Source organism: Bombus impatiens, unplaced genomic scaffold, assembly GCF_000188095.3.
Source record: "Bombus impatiens unplaced genomic scaffold, BIMP_2.2 scf_0406, whole genome shotgun sequence".
In the NCBI taxonomy this organism is placed as follows: Eukaryota; Metazoa; Arthropoda; class Insecta; order Hymenoptera; family Apidae; genus Bombus; species Bombus impatiens.
Genome location: NT_176825.1, coordinates 473597 through 488745, shown reverse-complemented (window position 1 = coordinate 488745; position 15149 = coordinate 473597). Strand labels below are relative to the sequence as shown.

At 35.3% G+C, this 15149-nt stretch overlaps 2 protein-coding genes across 6 annotated transcripts in view; one reads left to right on the top strand and one right to left on the bottom strand.

Annotated features, from left to right (window-relative positions):
- The window catches only part of LOC100749595 (tyrosine-protein kinase transmembrane receptor Ror), a 356505-nt gene that overhangs the window by 222694 nt on the left and 118662 nt on the right, over positions 1–15149 (bottom strand). The window lies entirely within an intron of this gene.
- LOC105680879 overlaps positions 1–15149 on the top strand; it is a 59447-nt gene that overhangs the window by 16656 nt on the left and 27642 nt on the right. For 2 of the 4 annotated variants that reach the window (XM_024368219.2, XM_012386621.3), the window contains exon 3: positions 2490–4877. In XM_024368219.2, coding sequence (XP_024223987.1) covers positions 4703–4877 — 175 coding nt within the window. In that variant the 5' untranslated portion in view covers positions 2490–4702. Of the gene's footprint in view, positions 1–2489; positions 4878–5754; positions 6128–10666; positions 13090–15149 lie in introns of those variants that run through there. The other 2 variants (XM_012386624.3, XM_012386622.3) reach the window with 2 other exon arrangements.

Here is a 15149-nt window from a genome sequence, read left to right as displayed (position 1 = left end):
GAATCGGCCCGCCGGCGAACGCTTTAATCGACCATCCCTCGGGACAGCTCGCCAGGGAACGCTTGAAACCAAGATGAAGCTGCGGTCGACCTGGATTTTCGACCCAGCAAATTTTTCAAGCTGCTTCCCTCCCATTTTCTCTTCCGTGAATAATTCATTTTCGTGCTATTTCGCTGCTTTTTTCCCTGGAAAGGCTTCAATTTCATAGTATACGAGAGCCCTTTGAACACACGTTTATTCGATTTGTCTTTAGCAGTGTTTTCCACGTCTCGGCATCGCGGTTGGTTAGCTCTTTGTGCCGGACCCGATCTTCTTTTTTCGGCTTTTGCTTTTCTACTTGGCTGATTTTCGTTTCGCCGGAATGCTGTTTACAGCGAACTTTTTCAATCAAGTTTCTTTAACCCTTTCGCCAATACGGCCGGCTATAGTCGCTGTGCGTAAGATGCCGCGTATTGTACATACGACGAGTATCGTATCAGGTTGTCCGAAAAGTGTCTTTCTTTCGCAAACGTGTTTTTTACAACACTGCAACTTCATATAAACGCGAAACCAAGTCTGTGAAATGTCGCGGTGTTATCAACAGAACAAAATCGATCGTACGTAAATCGGCAAAATAATATAAAATAAAAAAATTGTGCGTTTATTATTTCCTCATGAAATGAAAGGAACTTCTCGGACAACCTAATACATCCTCAAGCTTTTCATTAACAATAAGATGGTGTGACAAGAGGGCAGTGTATATGTTATCCTCTTTGTACAATGAAAAATTTGTTCACATGAAACGTCATTATCGCACGCAAAAAAATGATTCAAAAACCAAAGTGTGTTGTCGATTATAATCGATTGATGAGAACTGTGGAGCGAATCGCGATACCAGTACCAGATTTGCCATGTTAGCCTATGTGTAACACCATGTTTCGAAAAATACCATACGCAATACCATTATTAAAAGCTATTAGTATCATACAATTATGTTATATTATATCATATTATTATATTCTGTAATCTTTTTGTTTCCAAATTGTAATTAAAAGTTAAGAAGTTATAAATACTCTGTTTTGTGGAAACTTGTTTTTCTTCGAAAAACACCGTCAGAATAGCTCGGTTTGCAGTGAGACGTAAACGCGGCCGCTGACGATCTTCCTCGCGCACTGTGCACTGTTTTGACGCGGCGGAAAAGCCGCCCGTAGCGAAAGGGTTAATGCTTTGAATATGATACATATATAACACGATATATGAGACAGATACGAACGCGAACAATTGGATATATTCGATACAGTCGGAGACGAAAATAAGCGAACAGATATAGGAAATAGACACGATTCCACTACTAGTCTACTTATTTTTATTTTCAATTGCTTCGTTTGAAATAGTTTTATATATATGGAATGATGGCTGTAGCTGCGTTTAATACTCGTTATTTGATCTTTATCAAGCAGGACTTTTTGTTCACTCGCGAATATAAAAATGTATCTTGATTACGGATTTTATTCTGGTCAGATATTACATTTAATTATAGGAGATTTTTTAATTATTTCCTTCCAAATAATATCTCTGCTATATGATAATTATCTCTGCATTTTTTCCTTCATTGTTTAATGTACATTAAGAAGGTTTTTGTTTGTTCGTAAATTTCACATAAAATAATGAGTTTCTCTTTCTATTTTATCTTTTGAATTTATTATTATCATGACCTAATTCTCAAGCTCTAACTGTATTAAAACAACTATTGGTTGCTACTAAACGAACTTCGAAATAAATAAGTAGTCGAAATGCATAAGGGAGTGTATTCTACGGTAAAATATTCTATGGAAAGTCTTTAAGGTTCAATTTTTAAATTAGAATATTACTACAATTTGTTCTTTTAATTCTGAATCATGTATTCCGACGTTTTTTGAAAATATCATATGGAATTCGAATAATACCAAACGCATACAGGAAATGCGTATTATAAACAAATAATTTTCGAATTTAATTTCAATATTTCACTGATTTTGTCCCAATTAATTGCATTCAGCGGTTTATTTAGGCAAGAATTACAATTTTGATTATCCGAGCACTTTGTTCGATTTCAGTGCTCAAGCTGATTAGCCGATTGCATGTTATTTAGTTGCGTTTCGGTTGTTTCTCGTGCTCAACGCGCCGTGAAATAAACTGTTTAAATCGAAACGAGTTCCCACGCGTGTTACCACAATAATCCTGTACAATTATTTACTTACAATTAATCATCGTTAGAAACCTTGAATTATATATTTCAAATCCTACTATTTATCTACTTATCACTAATTACTAATTTATCGTATTTAAGAAACAAATTTTTTAACTTCGAAGAGACTAACTACGAAACATTGAAATTTCAAAATTTCTTTCAAACGTCTTTTAAATTTATTACGTACGAAATGTGTAGGTAAGTTAATCTGAATTGGATTTTTAAAAATCTATACAACATTAATAATTGCAACAAGTAACATTAATATTTTATTTTTCAGAGAAATGATCCAGTCATCAAAGGAATCTATCCAAACTGGATCTAGAAGATAACTCGAAGGATTTAATTTAACTCGGATATATCTGTAGACTTTCTGAAGATCAATTTGAAGAATCTTGTGCACAGAAGATATTTTTTAAAACCATTGGAATCACAACAGCGTTGCAACTACCCATCGAATCATTTTCAAGCAACAAAAACGAAAGGAAGACGGAATTAACCTTCTAATTAGATTCGAATACTCGAATATTTAATTCTCAACAAATATCGATATCATGGAAAAGAAATTTGATATTGAAAATCTTCAACGTCTCAACGAGTAACTACGTCAGAAAACCGACCTAGCGATCTCAAATATCAAATCGAATCGAGAATGCGATCTAATGTCCAACAGGAATCTTCTTCAAAATCCACTCTAAAAAGGATTTAAAAAGAATCCGGTAACAAAAAGAGACGAAGGAAGCAGCAAATGTTTTTAAAGTTCACTGGAAACGGTTGGTCCCAAGTCCCATGGAAAACCAGCTTCGACCCTTGACAGCAACTTGTGGGGGTAGAAAAAATTCGTGCGCGATAAATTCGGATCAGTGGCGCGAATAAATCCCGGCGAATCGAAGCGAGAGGGAAACCGGAAGCGGCGGAACATCTCGGATAAAATGCCGGAGGACGCGCGAATAAATTGAAAGAAATACACAAGGACAAAAGCGGCGTGCAAGAGGAGAGGGGGGCTGGGGTGCTCGAAAACGCTGATAAACGCTTGAATAATGGGCAGGCAAATTGCACCGGAGGAACAACGCGTGATAAACGAACGGATGATGCAAATTCTTTCGGGTTTGGCGCGGACGCGCGGCAACTCGATGGAAAGCATGCCGTTTCCGCTGAAAAGGGCCTTGTCTTACGATCGAGCTGGTCGCGCGACGCTTCGATCCAACTTGCAATTTTTCTGGAATTTCTACGCCCATTTTTATGGACGTTGATTCTTGAGAACGAGGGCGTAGGTTGGATGGAATTTTCTTATTCCGGTTCATGGTTTGCAGGCCAGAGGAAGTGAAAGGTGTATGTGAAGTTGAAAATCGAATGATAGAGGAGTGGTAGGAGAGAGAGAGAGAGAGAGAGAGAGAGAGAGAGAGAGAGAGAGAGAGGGAGAGAGGGAGAGAGAGAGAAAGAGAGAGAGTATAATACACGTGAGAAATTTTAGAAGCGGGATAGAATTTGGGCCGAATTTAAGAGCGTGAGGTTGGTTCTAGAAAAGAGAAGAAAAAGTCTGATATGATCGAAGCGAAGATTCTGAAACAGATATCTCTGAAAAATCTGGGGAAATATGAAATCTTGAGAGATTTAGAAAAGGAAAAGTGAGAAGAACAGGCTTGAGAGAGGTTTAAGTGAGAAATTAAACAATCATTATTTAACTTGATTATTTAACTCGATGGAATTCTAACAGAGGGAAATTAAGAAATCCTGCAATTACTGACATGCAATTATTTAAGAACATAGAAGAAGCAGGAATAAAATCTAAGACAATTTCCAAGATACAAAATGATTCCAGACATCTAAAATACAATTCGAAATCGATATTAATTATATTGGTAAAACTGAAATAAGTTGCATGGCATCTAAAGCAGGAAGAAAATTAATAGAGAAGGAAATTAAAAGACGCGAAAGTTAATATCCCAAAAAGATTGGGGAAAGAACGATTGGAGATAGTTGGAAGGAAGAAAAATTTCGAGAGAAGCCCATAAAGAAGAAAATCTGAGGGAAGTTCAGCGCCGCAAATCCAATTTAAAAGCTTCACGTAAGATTAAACGCCACTTGAACACGCTGCTTCTCTCTCTCTCTCAAGACATTAAACTCGCTTCTTAATGGCGCAATATGTTTTAACGCGTCCACGGGCATCAAGTGAAAGTACAAACTGCATGAAATGGCTCACAGCTGATCGTAAAGCTACAAGAAGACACAAGTAAAAATCAACCAACGGAACGTCCCTCTTTGTTCCCCATAAAACATATTCTTTTGCTTATTAGCATTCACTCGAAAACGACTGCGTCGAGAACAGTGAGTTTAATCCTAAAGAAGTTTAAGTTTAAAGAAAAAAAAAGGACATGTTACGAGTTTGTAATCGGTAGACTAAGGAACACTTAGGTGAAGTGAATTTCTTCTTCTCTTATATTTCGCTTCTTTTTTAACTTATCGTGATTGTGACACTATCGAATTAATGAAATGATGGCGGGTACTGGTGTCAGAGTTGGTGGCGCTGGGATGCTGAGGGCCAGGCGGAGAGACTGCAGCGTAAAACCAAACAGGAAGCTCGACCGGAAGTCCTCGAGAGGGATGATTTATGAGAACGAAGAGCTGAGGCTGAGGACTATTCATATTAACGCTGAAGTAGAGCAAGGTAAAGAGTTTATGATATTACCGGATTACTATGTTAGCATAGGTCGGAATTATTGTTCTGGGCTGTTCCTGCTCAGCAATTCTGTACCGCACGTTTATAATGCATATAGCGGAATTGAAAAGGTTCTTGGAAAAAAATTCCATGAGACAAAACTGCATCGGATGTCTCAGTTCTAGTTGCTTAATATTAGCGAATATTACGTAATTACGTAATCAGCTTTAGTATTACCTAGTTTGAATTTATCATTTTGATAAATTTAATCAACTTTCCTCTTTGTTTATGTCTCAGAGAAATATAATGGTAATTTAACTATTTGACTAAAACATGTGCTCGGTACATACGTGTTCGTCATGGATCATAGAGATCCTTCTTTTCAGAAAATTTTTCAATTATTATTTACGGGGAATATTAGATAAAAGGTGGGATATCAGAGAAAAAACGCTCGGTAATATCGAAAAATAAAGAGCATTCGGCAATAATTGGATATTAGATAAAGTGAAGGGTGTTCAGACAAAAGCATAGAAAAGCTGTTTTAAGCTACTTTACTTTGTGTCTTATCGAAAGTCTCGCTATATTCTCAAAATAAAAGAAACGACTATGAAACAGAGATAATGCCATATCATACTTTACAATGTTTTGGAAAAGGTTGTATACCTAAAGTTACGAAGTTAAGATATGAAAAATCAAAAATAATGTTTCATTACGAAAAAGATAAAACAAAGAACAAGAAGAATAAAAATGATATTTCTGAAAGAGGAGATAGTTTTTACTAGATCGCTAGGGAGTTTCGTAAATTAAACGTGGCGGGTCTGACTGGTTGTTTTATGCTACAAATAGACACACCATCGTCGAATCCGGTGCGAACTATTTTCGAAACTTAGCCAAACGCGCCAACTTCGTGTCCGGCCGGCAGCTGTCGCAGTTCCAGTCACTCGAGCTCTCAAATTTTTCAACATATTTTCATAATTATCCGTTATAAATCTTGCAAAATCTTCAACCTATACTACCTCTAACGTACAGTATAAATTGATATTTGTATAAGGCAAAATACAAATAAAATACTAGAAAGAGTATCGTGCTAAAAATTCGAAGATGGAAAATCGAATTTTTCTTCGTCTTCGATTCGCGAAAGAAATTTTGTTGAATTTCATCATCGTGAAGAAGAACGAAGACAAGTGAATAAATGTAAAATAGTGATTTAATGGATCTCGCTACTATTTTAAACCAATGACTGAATGATTCCGATGATGGTGAGTGTACTAATTGTTTTTATTTCTCGTGGAATTTTCTGAAGCAGTCAAATATAGAAGAATAATACCTTTGGCAGCGGTGCGGATAGAAATTTATGATATAGATTTGGTTTATCTACCAGTTTTCCGGAGAACAAACGTGCATTATGTATTATCTAAACATTTTAGGTCAAAATATATTGGTAACCAGGCTGATTATATAAGCAGAGATAATGGTGTTTGTGGCATGAGAAAAATATTCGAGTCATAAGGAAGATTTAGATGTTACGTGTTACGTGTTCTAGAGCTCTATGAAACTTTCTGGAAAATTTGTCAGTGTGATAGTAATGAAAACATGGTCTCTCCAAATTTATTATGCCCTAAATTCTAAATAGCTCGTAAATCCTAACTATTTAAAACTCCAATAAAAATGAATATCTATAATTATTATTTTAAAAATGCCTTTGAATATTAAAGAGATAAAGTTTTTTTGTTGTATAAAAACACGTTTTATTTAGGAAAAAGGTGAAACTAATAAAGTTACTATGACCCTCGTATTATGTCCAAAGTAAAATATAAACAAACTAATTGCAGGTTTTGCCTAATGAAAATATAACAAAAGATCTTTGAAAAAATTGCATAACAAAGAATACCAAAATGATAATACTATTGGGTTGGCAACTAAATGATTGCGGATTTTGTCATTAGGTGGTATAATATCAGAAAATGAAAAGTCAAATACAAAGTAACAATGTTCTCTAAATGTTTAATCGCAAATGTTATAAGTTGAAGGAGCAAAGATGTACTGTAGGAAGAAGGTAGCGGGGGATGGAAGATAATTAATTTCTGAACAAATACAACATAACGATGAAACGTTTAGAACGTGTCGAATATTTTCATGCCGGCGAAGAATTGCGAAAAGCCGGCTATTTTCTCAAAATTTGTTTATCCATCGAGCCAAGAAAAGCTTTGTTTTGGCAGCAATGCCCGCCCACGGCAAACGCTTGTTCTACCGAAGCTCTAGAAATCCAGATGTCGTCTCTATACCGATTCTTGAAGAGCGCCGTTCATATGAGCGGGAGAAAACGTATCTTCGAAATCAAACACAGTTATTAAACACCATGAAATGTTCACGTTGAGCAATCTTCATTACGTTATTAGAAAACTCGATAAGAAAATAAGCATGAATTTGGAAATATTTTCTAAAGCTTTTTTATTTGTAGAACTTTCTTTTCATACTCACGTTTAAGTGTCTAAAGAAACTCTTGAACATGATAAGTTTTGAAAGAATTTTGAAATGTTACGTACAGACAAGTTTGTTTTTTTTTTATTTAAAATATTTTTTATTTTTCCATATAATATTACTCTAATTCTATTCTAATGTTTTATATATTCTAACAGTTATATATATTAAAAATAAAGATAATATGGTGCGTCTTAAACATTAATGAAGTATCATTATTTAACTATACAATAGAATAAAAAGATTTTGATAAGGTTTCAACGCTGTTGAAAGCTGAGTTTGTAATAATGAGTCAGAATTGTAAATTGGCGAAGTGGATTCAGGCCTCGAACTTTATTATCCTTTACGTTTCCTGAGAAACTGTTATTGAAATTTGTTTCACCTTTTCATATCTTAACTCGATCGTTTAACCTAGTCTTCAGCTTTTCTTAGTGAATTGATAGCTTTTCAATCCTGATAAACTCTTACTACGTACAATCAATAGGAAGTGAATATTTCGCGCAAAAATTTCTCATCACAAATATTGAAATCTTAATTTCCGATGTATCTCAGTTTACTTCAACATTCTTATTTCTGTCAAATTATAAATCACATTACCTGTTAAGAAACACGAATGAGGGTAGTTCTAATTATTTATACAAATAAATTATGAATATAGAGAAATTTCATATAAATGTATCATAATTATTGATTGTCATTCCGTTAAGAGTGATAATATGCAAAATACAATTTTATGAATACCAACAAATATAAATGGAATGAATAATGCTTGCTCATAGATCCTACGGAATCGAAATAGGAGGAACAAATTTTCAAAATCAATCTCTTCCAAAACAAGATTTTATTTCTCACCAGTAAAGTAAATATAAAAATATCTTGTACAATATTTCCAATTAATTTTATCACAGTGATCTAGACATGTTCATTAAAAATGTAATTAATATCGATGCAACAACAAACTTTCTCCGGAAACAAAAATTGGTTTAAAGAAAATATCGCTTTATATATATTTGCAATTTATTGTCTGCGTTACTATAACACAGCGATTGAATCAATCTCTCAGAAAATAGAAGTTCATCTAAAAATACTTCCTAATATAGTAATTCTCTGTAATCTCTATAATAAACCTCTGACAAAGTTATCTACGTATTAGGTCGTCCGAAAAGTTTCTTTCGTTTTATAAGGAATCCATTTTGTTCTATCAAAATAAAGATCACAACGTTCGACAGATAAGGTTTCATATTTGTATAAAAATGCATCGTTGTAAAAGATAGGTCTGTAAAAGAAAGACTCACCAAATACATACAGACTTGAAACATTTGTAAAAATTATTTGATTCGAACCGAATTTCTATTGATCACTATTCTCCATAATTTCCACGCCTCTTGGTCATGGTGCTCATACTATTTCTACCTGTACGTATCTCAGAATTTCATGGGGAGCTTGTAAACTCGACAAGCGAGAGCTATACAGCCCCTTGCGTCACGCTGGATTATTTTCAGGCGTTTTTAAAACGCTTGACAGATTACATTGCAGCGTGAAGGAAACGTGCCGCGTCCTAATCAACGATTCGTCATCCTAGAGGCTGCGTATTTTCTTTCATGCGTGTGTTTTTTGCCTAGGGGGAAAAGGGCGTGTGTTGCGTCACGGTAGCCGTATCACGTTGGATGAAATCTGAGACACCGAAAAATTTATTTCTCTGTCAGTTGGTGGTTGCCACGAGATGAGTGAACTGCTAAGACGTCGGGGTTGAAATTGAATAGGAATGTTTAAAGTTAAAGCAACGCTAGGAAGACTTGGATAGGCTATTTTAAACAATACCTTTAAAAATCGATAAAAGCTATTATTTTTAGTATTAGGTAAAATGGGAGAACTTGATGAACATGTTGTGTAACTGTTGTAATTTTGTTTAAATCACAACTCGCGCTTCGAACCTTTGGAAGGTAATTAACGTTAAAAAGAGCGAATTGCGCTATTTTAAAGTATATTCTAGGAAATTACCAAAAGTTATAATTTTTACTAACAGGTATCGTTGAAGAACTTGGTGGAAAAATAATACAAGTGTAGTTGTTTTTCATATGGCATGATTTATATGTAGCATTATTTGTATGACATATTTCTAAGTAGTAAAGGATACAGATTTTCGAAATCAAACAAAATGAAACGTTCGTTTAAAACGAATGTTTGAGAGTAATTGTTCTATGTACAGAGACTACTTAGTGGAAATATGTTTTTTCGTGATAACGATAACATCTGACGTTTTAATGTTTCAGAATAAACAGAAATATTTTTATAAAACACAAATTTATTCGTTGTCCTTGTAATTGAAATGTTTTCTCACTTGTATCAGTTTTCCCCTGAGCTCTTCAGCCACTCCCGAGATTCTGTGTTTAAAAGACGAGTGTCTGTTTTGTGTTTTGTTTAAAATAACAGCAGATTGTACTTTTACGATTATTTTTAAGGCATGGCAAGAGCATGTTTAAAAAAACACTAAAAAAAAGGAAAGTCTGGTTTTCTTAACGATGAGCTATTTTTGCAGCGATTAATTTAACTTGTAGTTATCGTGAGAATCGAGATATAGGAAAATTGTTTTTTAAGTTCTTTTTATACAAAGATCGATGATACTTGACACGCAATTTGTATAAAGAACACTTTTTCGAAGAACTTGTCATCGCTAAAATATAGGAATTAGCGGAAAAATATATCGAAGCAAATGATAGAAGATTACCGGAAATCTCTTTCCTGGAAGATTTCAATTTAATTTTATCCAAACAATAAAAGTTTTTTCGTTAACGTTATAAAATTTCCGTACGCCGTCACCAAGCATTAATTTACATTTTAAAATGCTCTTCGTGTCGCTCTCAAAAACCTTATCAATCATCGACAACAAAAAATATACAACAAACATATATAACAAACGATGAAAAAGAGAGAAAAAAGAAACTTGGAGGAAATTTCTTCGAAAGAAAAATCATCGACGCCATAAGAAGAAATTCGTCAGAGGGCGACATTTTACCAAAGGCCAGCCTCTAACAACTATTCCAACTCTAGAAAACTACTCTCTTGCTATTTGGAAATTTTGAGAAACAAATTTCAAGTGGCTAAAACCACCAAGAAACCACCGAAACCACCCCAAAGAAGATGCTCGAAGCGGAGACATCCTACGAAAGCTGAACATGGACAGCGTTCTTGTCGCCACGTGACGACAGAATCTTGGTGGAAGCTCGTCTTGGCCAGTAGCTATTACAAAAGATTTAAATAGTCGCGCGCGCGACGGAGAAAGAAGGAGAGGGCTAACGGGCTTCAACAGCCATCCGCGAACTAGTTTTATCCGGAGGCTCAAAACGACAGGGATGTCTGCCTCTTTTCACCGAGACTTTCCATTTTTTCTCTGACGTCAGATCAGATACGTCCATTTTTCACATCAATATCGCGTGTCGTTTTATTCGAAAGTTCAATTTCCAGAGGATAGTTTGGCGAATGGATCGAATTTTAGCCAAGATTTTGTGTATCGAAGCTTACGTGCGCTGTTATCAAGTTACAGAGACATTTTGGCGAGAGTTAAAAACACTTGGACGAGGATTCAAGGAATTTTTGTTAATCGTTCATGAAAGTTGCACGATTGTCTCCACGATGTAATTGAAAATTGAAAATCGATCAGAGAGATTAGTTAGCGGTGAAGATTGTATCGATAGAACATTGCTTTAATCGTGCTGATATAGTTTGCCAGTAGAAAGAAATGGAGAAATACTTCAACGAAAAAGGGAAATTAAACAGTGACTCACAGTTAATTATTGAAAGACGCGAATTGACTGCCAGTGAAAATTTCGTCGTGATGTGTTAATGCATTGAGACGATGCTTTTGTGAAGTTTAAGATGAATCGGAGAAATATTTTTGTGAGACGGTGATAGTGGTGATTATACTTAATCTTTGTGAACGTTATATTTCCTCTGTATATACTCTGTTTTTCGTCTTCTTGCGAGATATTCATATCTCTGTTGCATTTATTTTTTAACATAAAATTGATTTACTATACAGTATATTATATGGAATTTTTTGATCGATAGTCGATAGAAAATTGATCGTGTCTTTGCTTAGAGTGACTCGCTGATTTTGAAGATATTTTCTCCTCTTTTATTTTTATTTTCTTTTGAAATTTGCTTAGTACACACAGAACGCAATGGAGATGAAAATAGTAATAGATGATATACACGGCTATTTTTGGGAAATTTGTATATAATCTGTATTCTGTTTGAAAGTAAAGCTGCCTCGAACGATACTTAATATCATTCAAACAAGATTCATGTGTTTTTCGAAACATTTACACTACCGGATGCAAGATTTTACTTCTGCTAAAATAATCTCGTGTAACAGCGTGTAAACACGTGATGTGATCTAATGTGATCCGAGAAATGATGTTTGGAAAGATACATATACTGATTGACGGAAATATTTCAAATCTTTCTCAGAATTATATAAGTTAAAAAGTTGTTGGTAAATTTTCCAAACCTCTTTCATAAATAATAATACGGGAAATGGTTCGTCTCCGTCGAAAGAACGAAGTTACAAGCTTTTAAACGTATAAATATTTAACATCCATATTAATAGATTTTCTTCTGTTATTCAATTTTTATGCCATTTATTTTTTCATCGTTCATTGAATATTATCGTCCTTTTGCTAAAAGTTCGAAGTTTCTTACGTTAATTAGTAGTAGGACTTGGCACAGTTTCTCAGAAATTTTCTATCCGAGGAAATCATAGCTCGAATATTCTAAGGATTAAGCGGTCGAAGAAGGCAAACAACAACGATAAATAAAAAGATTGGATAGCTATTAAAAGCAATAAACACAAAAGAAAATTAATTCCATCGAAGAAGGAGGATAACAAAATTCGAAGCAAAGATACAATAACTATTAAAAGTAATACGGAAAATACTGTACGTAAGAGAAAGAAGAGCAACAAGTCAAAGCAATATATTACGATAATTACTAGAAACAACGGAGAAAATAAATCAAAACTATCGGAGAAACGGAACAATAACAAAAGTGAAGCCAAAAATAGGATAACTATTAAGACTAATAAAGAAGATTAAACTACGAGAATAAGAAGGAAGGAGCAGATCTTATGGATTATCAGCCGCAACAAAAATTCAATTTCCACGTAACTCTATCATTGCTCCGTAACTCCGTAAGAAAAGATGCAGACAATCATCCGGAGGAAATAAAGAAAGGAAAAAAGAGCAGGAAAAAGTGAAAAGAAGAGGAGGTGTAACATCAAAGAACACGATCGAGGGATTTAGAACAAGGACGACGAGCGTCAGAAGATAGCTCTGTTTCGACGTCGTGTACGAGATGAATGGGTTGCACGTTGATCGAGATCCATCAGAGCGAACTTGCCAACTTCTTCGCGACGAGGAAAACTGACTTCGCGCGTTCTCCTCCCGAAATCAATGGTCGTGACGACGTCGTTCTTCTGGCTGTTTCGCACGGCTCGTCGAAGGGAGTTTATTTGTTGACGAAACGTTGCCTCGATTATTTAATGACTCTTCGAGAGGATAATTTGGAGGCGTTGGAATCGACGTATCTGTCGAGCGTAAATCAACGCTCGTAAATCGCTATAATTCGCCTGGTGGCCCTGGCGAACCGTTCGAACGAACGAGAAATTTGGAATGGAGAGATGGGCAAAGAGACACAATGCACCGAAGAGAAAGGGGAAGAAACAAAGGCGAAGAAAAAGGGAGTACGTGATATCTTTCTTTCGTTTCATATTACGCGAGGATAATCGTGCAACGTAATGGTTTTCGCGTTGAAAGTAGTGCTATTGCTATAATGGAAACGGCGGTAGTAGTATCATAAAGAGTTTCTATAATGAAGTTACTATTGGAATGAAATTGATGTAGAAGAGAATTTTTCTTTATGGAAGAAAGTACGAGCAGATATTCCTTTATTTGACTTCTCTTTATTATTTCACTGAGAATTTTTTAATAGATAAAAATAGTATTTGTCTTGATAGACGTGGAAGATATGCGTTCCTTTACTTCGTATTTCTTCAAAGTAAATGCAGTAGAAGCTAAATTTTAAATTAAAAGAAAAGGCAAGACAATCTTCTTGAGTTCAGAAAAGTAATCGTTGTAGATGATTCTGATCCTCCATGTTCGATAGTACTTCGTAATTACATATACGTATAGTAAGTAGCTACACTTGAATTTGAATGAACTCTTCAAGTGTTTCAGATCTTCTTCAAGCATGTCGTATAATTCGTTCTATCGTCAGCTTTCACACACCTTTCACCAATTAAATATCATACCTAATTAATTTGTTACGCATTCAATCGCATTCCTAATCATATTTACGTATTCAGTTTCCTTAATTAAGTGGCAAGCAATCGCAAACACGTACTTCCAATTAACCTTTCGATAACGTCAACGTGCTCTTATCGATCTGTATGCTTTATTCCTCTGAATATTTGCCACGATACCTTACAAGCTATCATTCTTCTACTATCGATTAATACAATTTTCAATATACACAATTAGAATTGAATTTTTGGTAAAAATAAATATTTCTCTTTCCTATTGAAATATTTTTTCATGATAGTGATAATTCTTCGTATTAAATTTCTAGAAATATGTAGCGAAGTTCTTAGTATTTACTGAAAGACTAAGTTTCAACCAAATGAAATAAACATTTGCATCGTGATTCCACATCTCAGCTTCAGACTGAGCTTGAAACTTCAAACCACACTTTCCAGTAGATTTTAGTCTGTCGTAATTCCCATCCTCCCTAAGTATCTACACCTGTACACACACACATCCATAAACTCTCGTTGTATCCTTCGTTTTATCTTTCATTTCTATTAAAAATACTCCACGAACATTCCTTTCAATGTTATTAACCATCGCGAATTTCCACCGATAATCTCAAGGCCGAGCATTTCCTCGAAATGCCAAATAACTTGGCGCGATGCACAACAAAAATGGTCGAAATTAAATTTTACTATTCCCGGGGTTTCCTCTTCTCGAGCCCTGTGCCGCGTTTATCCACAACGAAAGGGGCCGTGCGCTCATTTCGCCCGCGGCCCAAGTGGCGAAGAAAAAAAAACGAGAAAAATAGGAGGCGCAACGCGGAAAACCGTCTGAACTAATTCGGAAAAACCGGCGAGGATACGCTTGAAACTGCAAGGAACCAAAGCTTTCATGCTCGGTCTAACGGCGTCTCGCCTCGCAAAGACGTTTTATGGAAAAAGTTTTTAATATTCTCTCCTTCCATCCCTCGGATCTCTTTTCTTTTCTTTTCTCTTTTTTCGTTCTCCTCTTTACCGTGTTACGTTGCTGGTGAACGGAAGAAGAAGAAGGAAAAAGGAAATGGAAGAAACGAAGACAGGATAATGACCACTGGGCACAGGTGTATATGATTCTCACTGATAGGATCCACGTACACCTTGCGCCTTATTTTCTAGTCTTCTATCTACCGATGAAAGAGAGGTATCAGTCGGTCGTAAACAGAAAAGAAATTTTCCGCTGAGAGAACGAAGAGTACAATCGAGAAAAGGAATTAGAGAGAAGAAGGGAATGAGAGAGTTTGTCAGCTCACGGGAATCATCGTTTGTTCCTCGATATTAAACTCGGCCATGCAGATTTTTACAACCCCTTTCACACGCCCTGGGATTCTTCCGCGTTGATGGATGTTTCGTGGATCCGTTTGTCTTGCTTCCTTTTCCACCGTACTTTGAATACTACGCTCCAGTGTTTGGATAGGCTGCCGTAAATTTGATATTTTTTTTTTTTTTTTTTTTTTTTT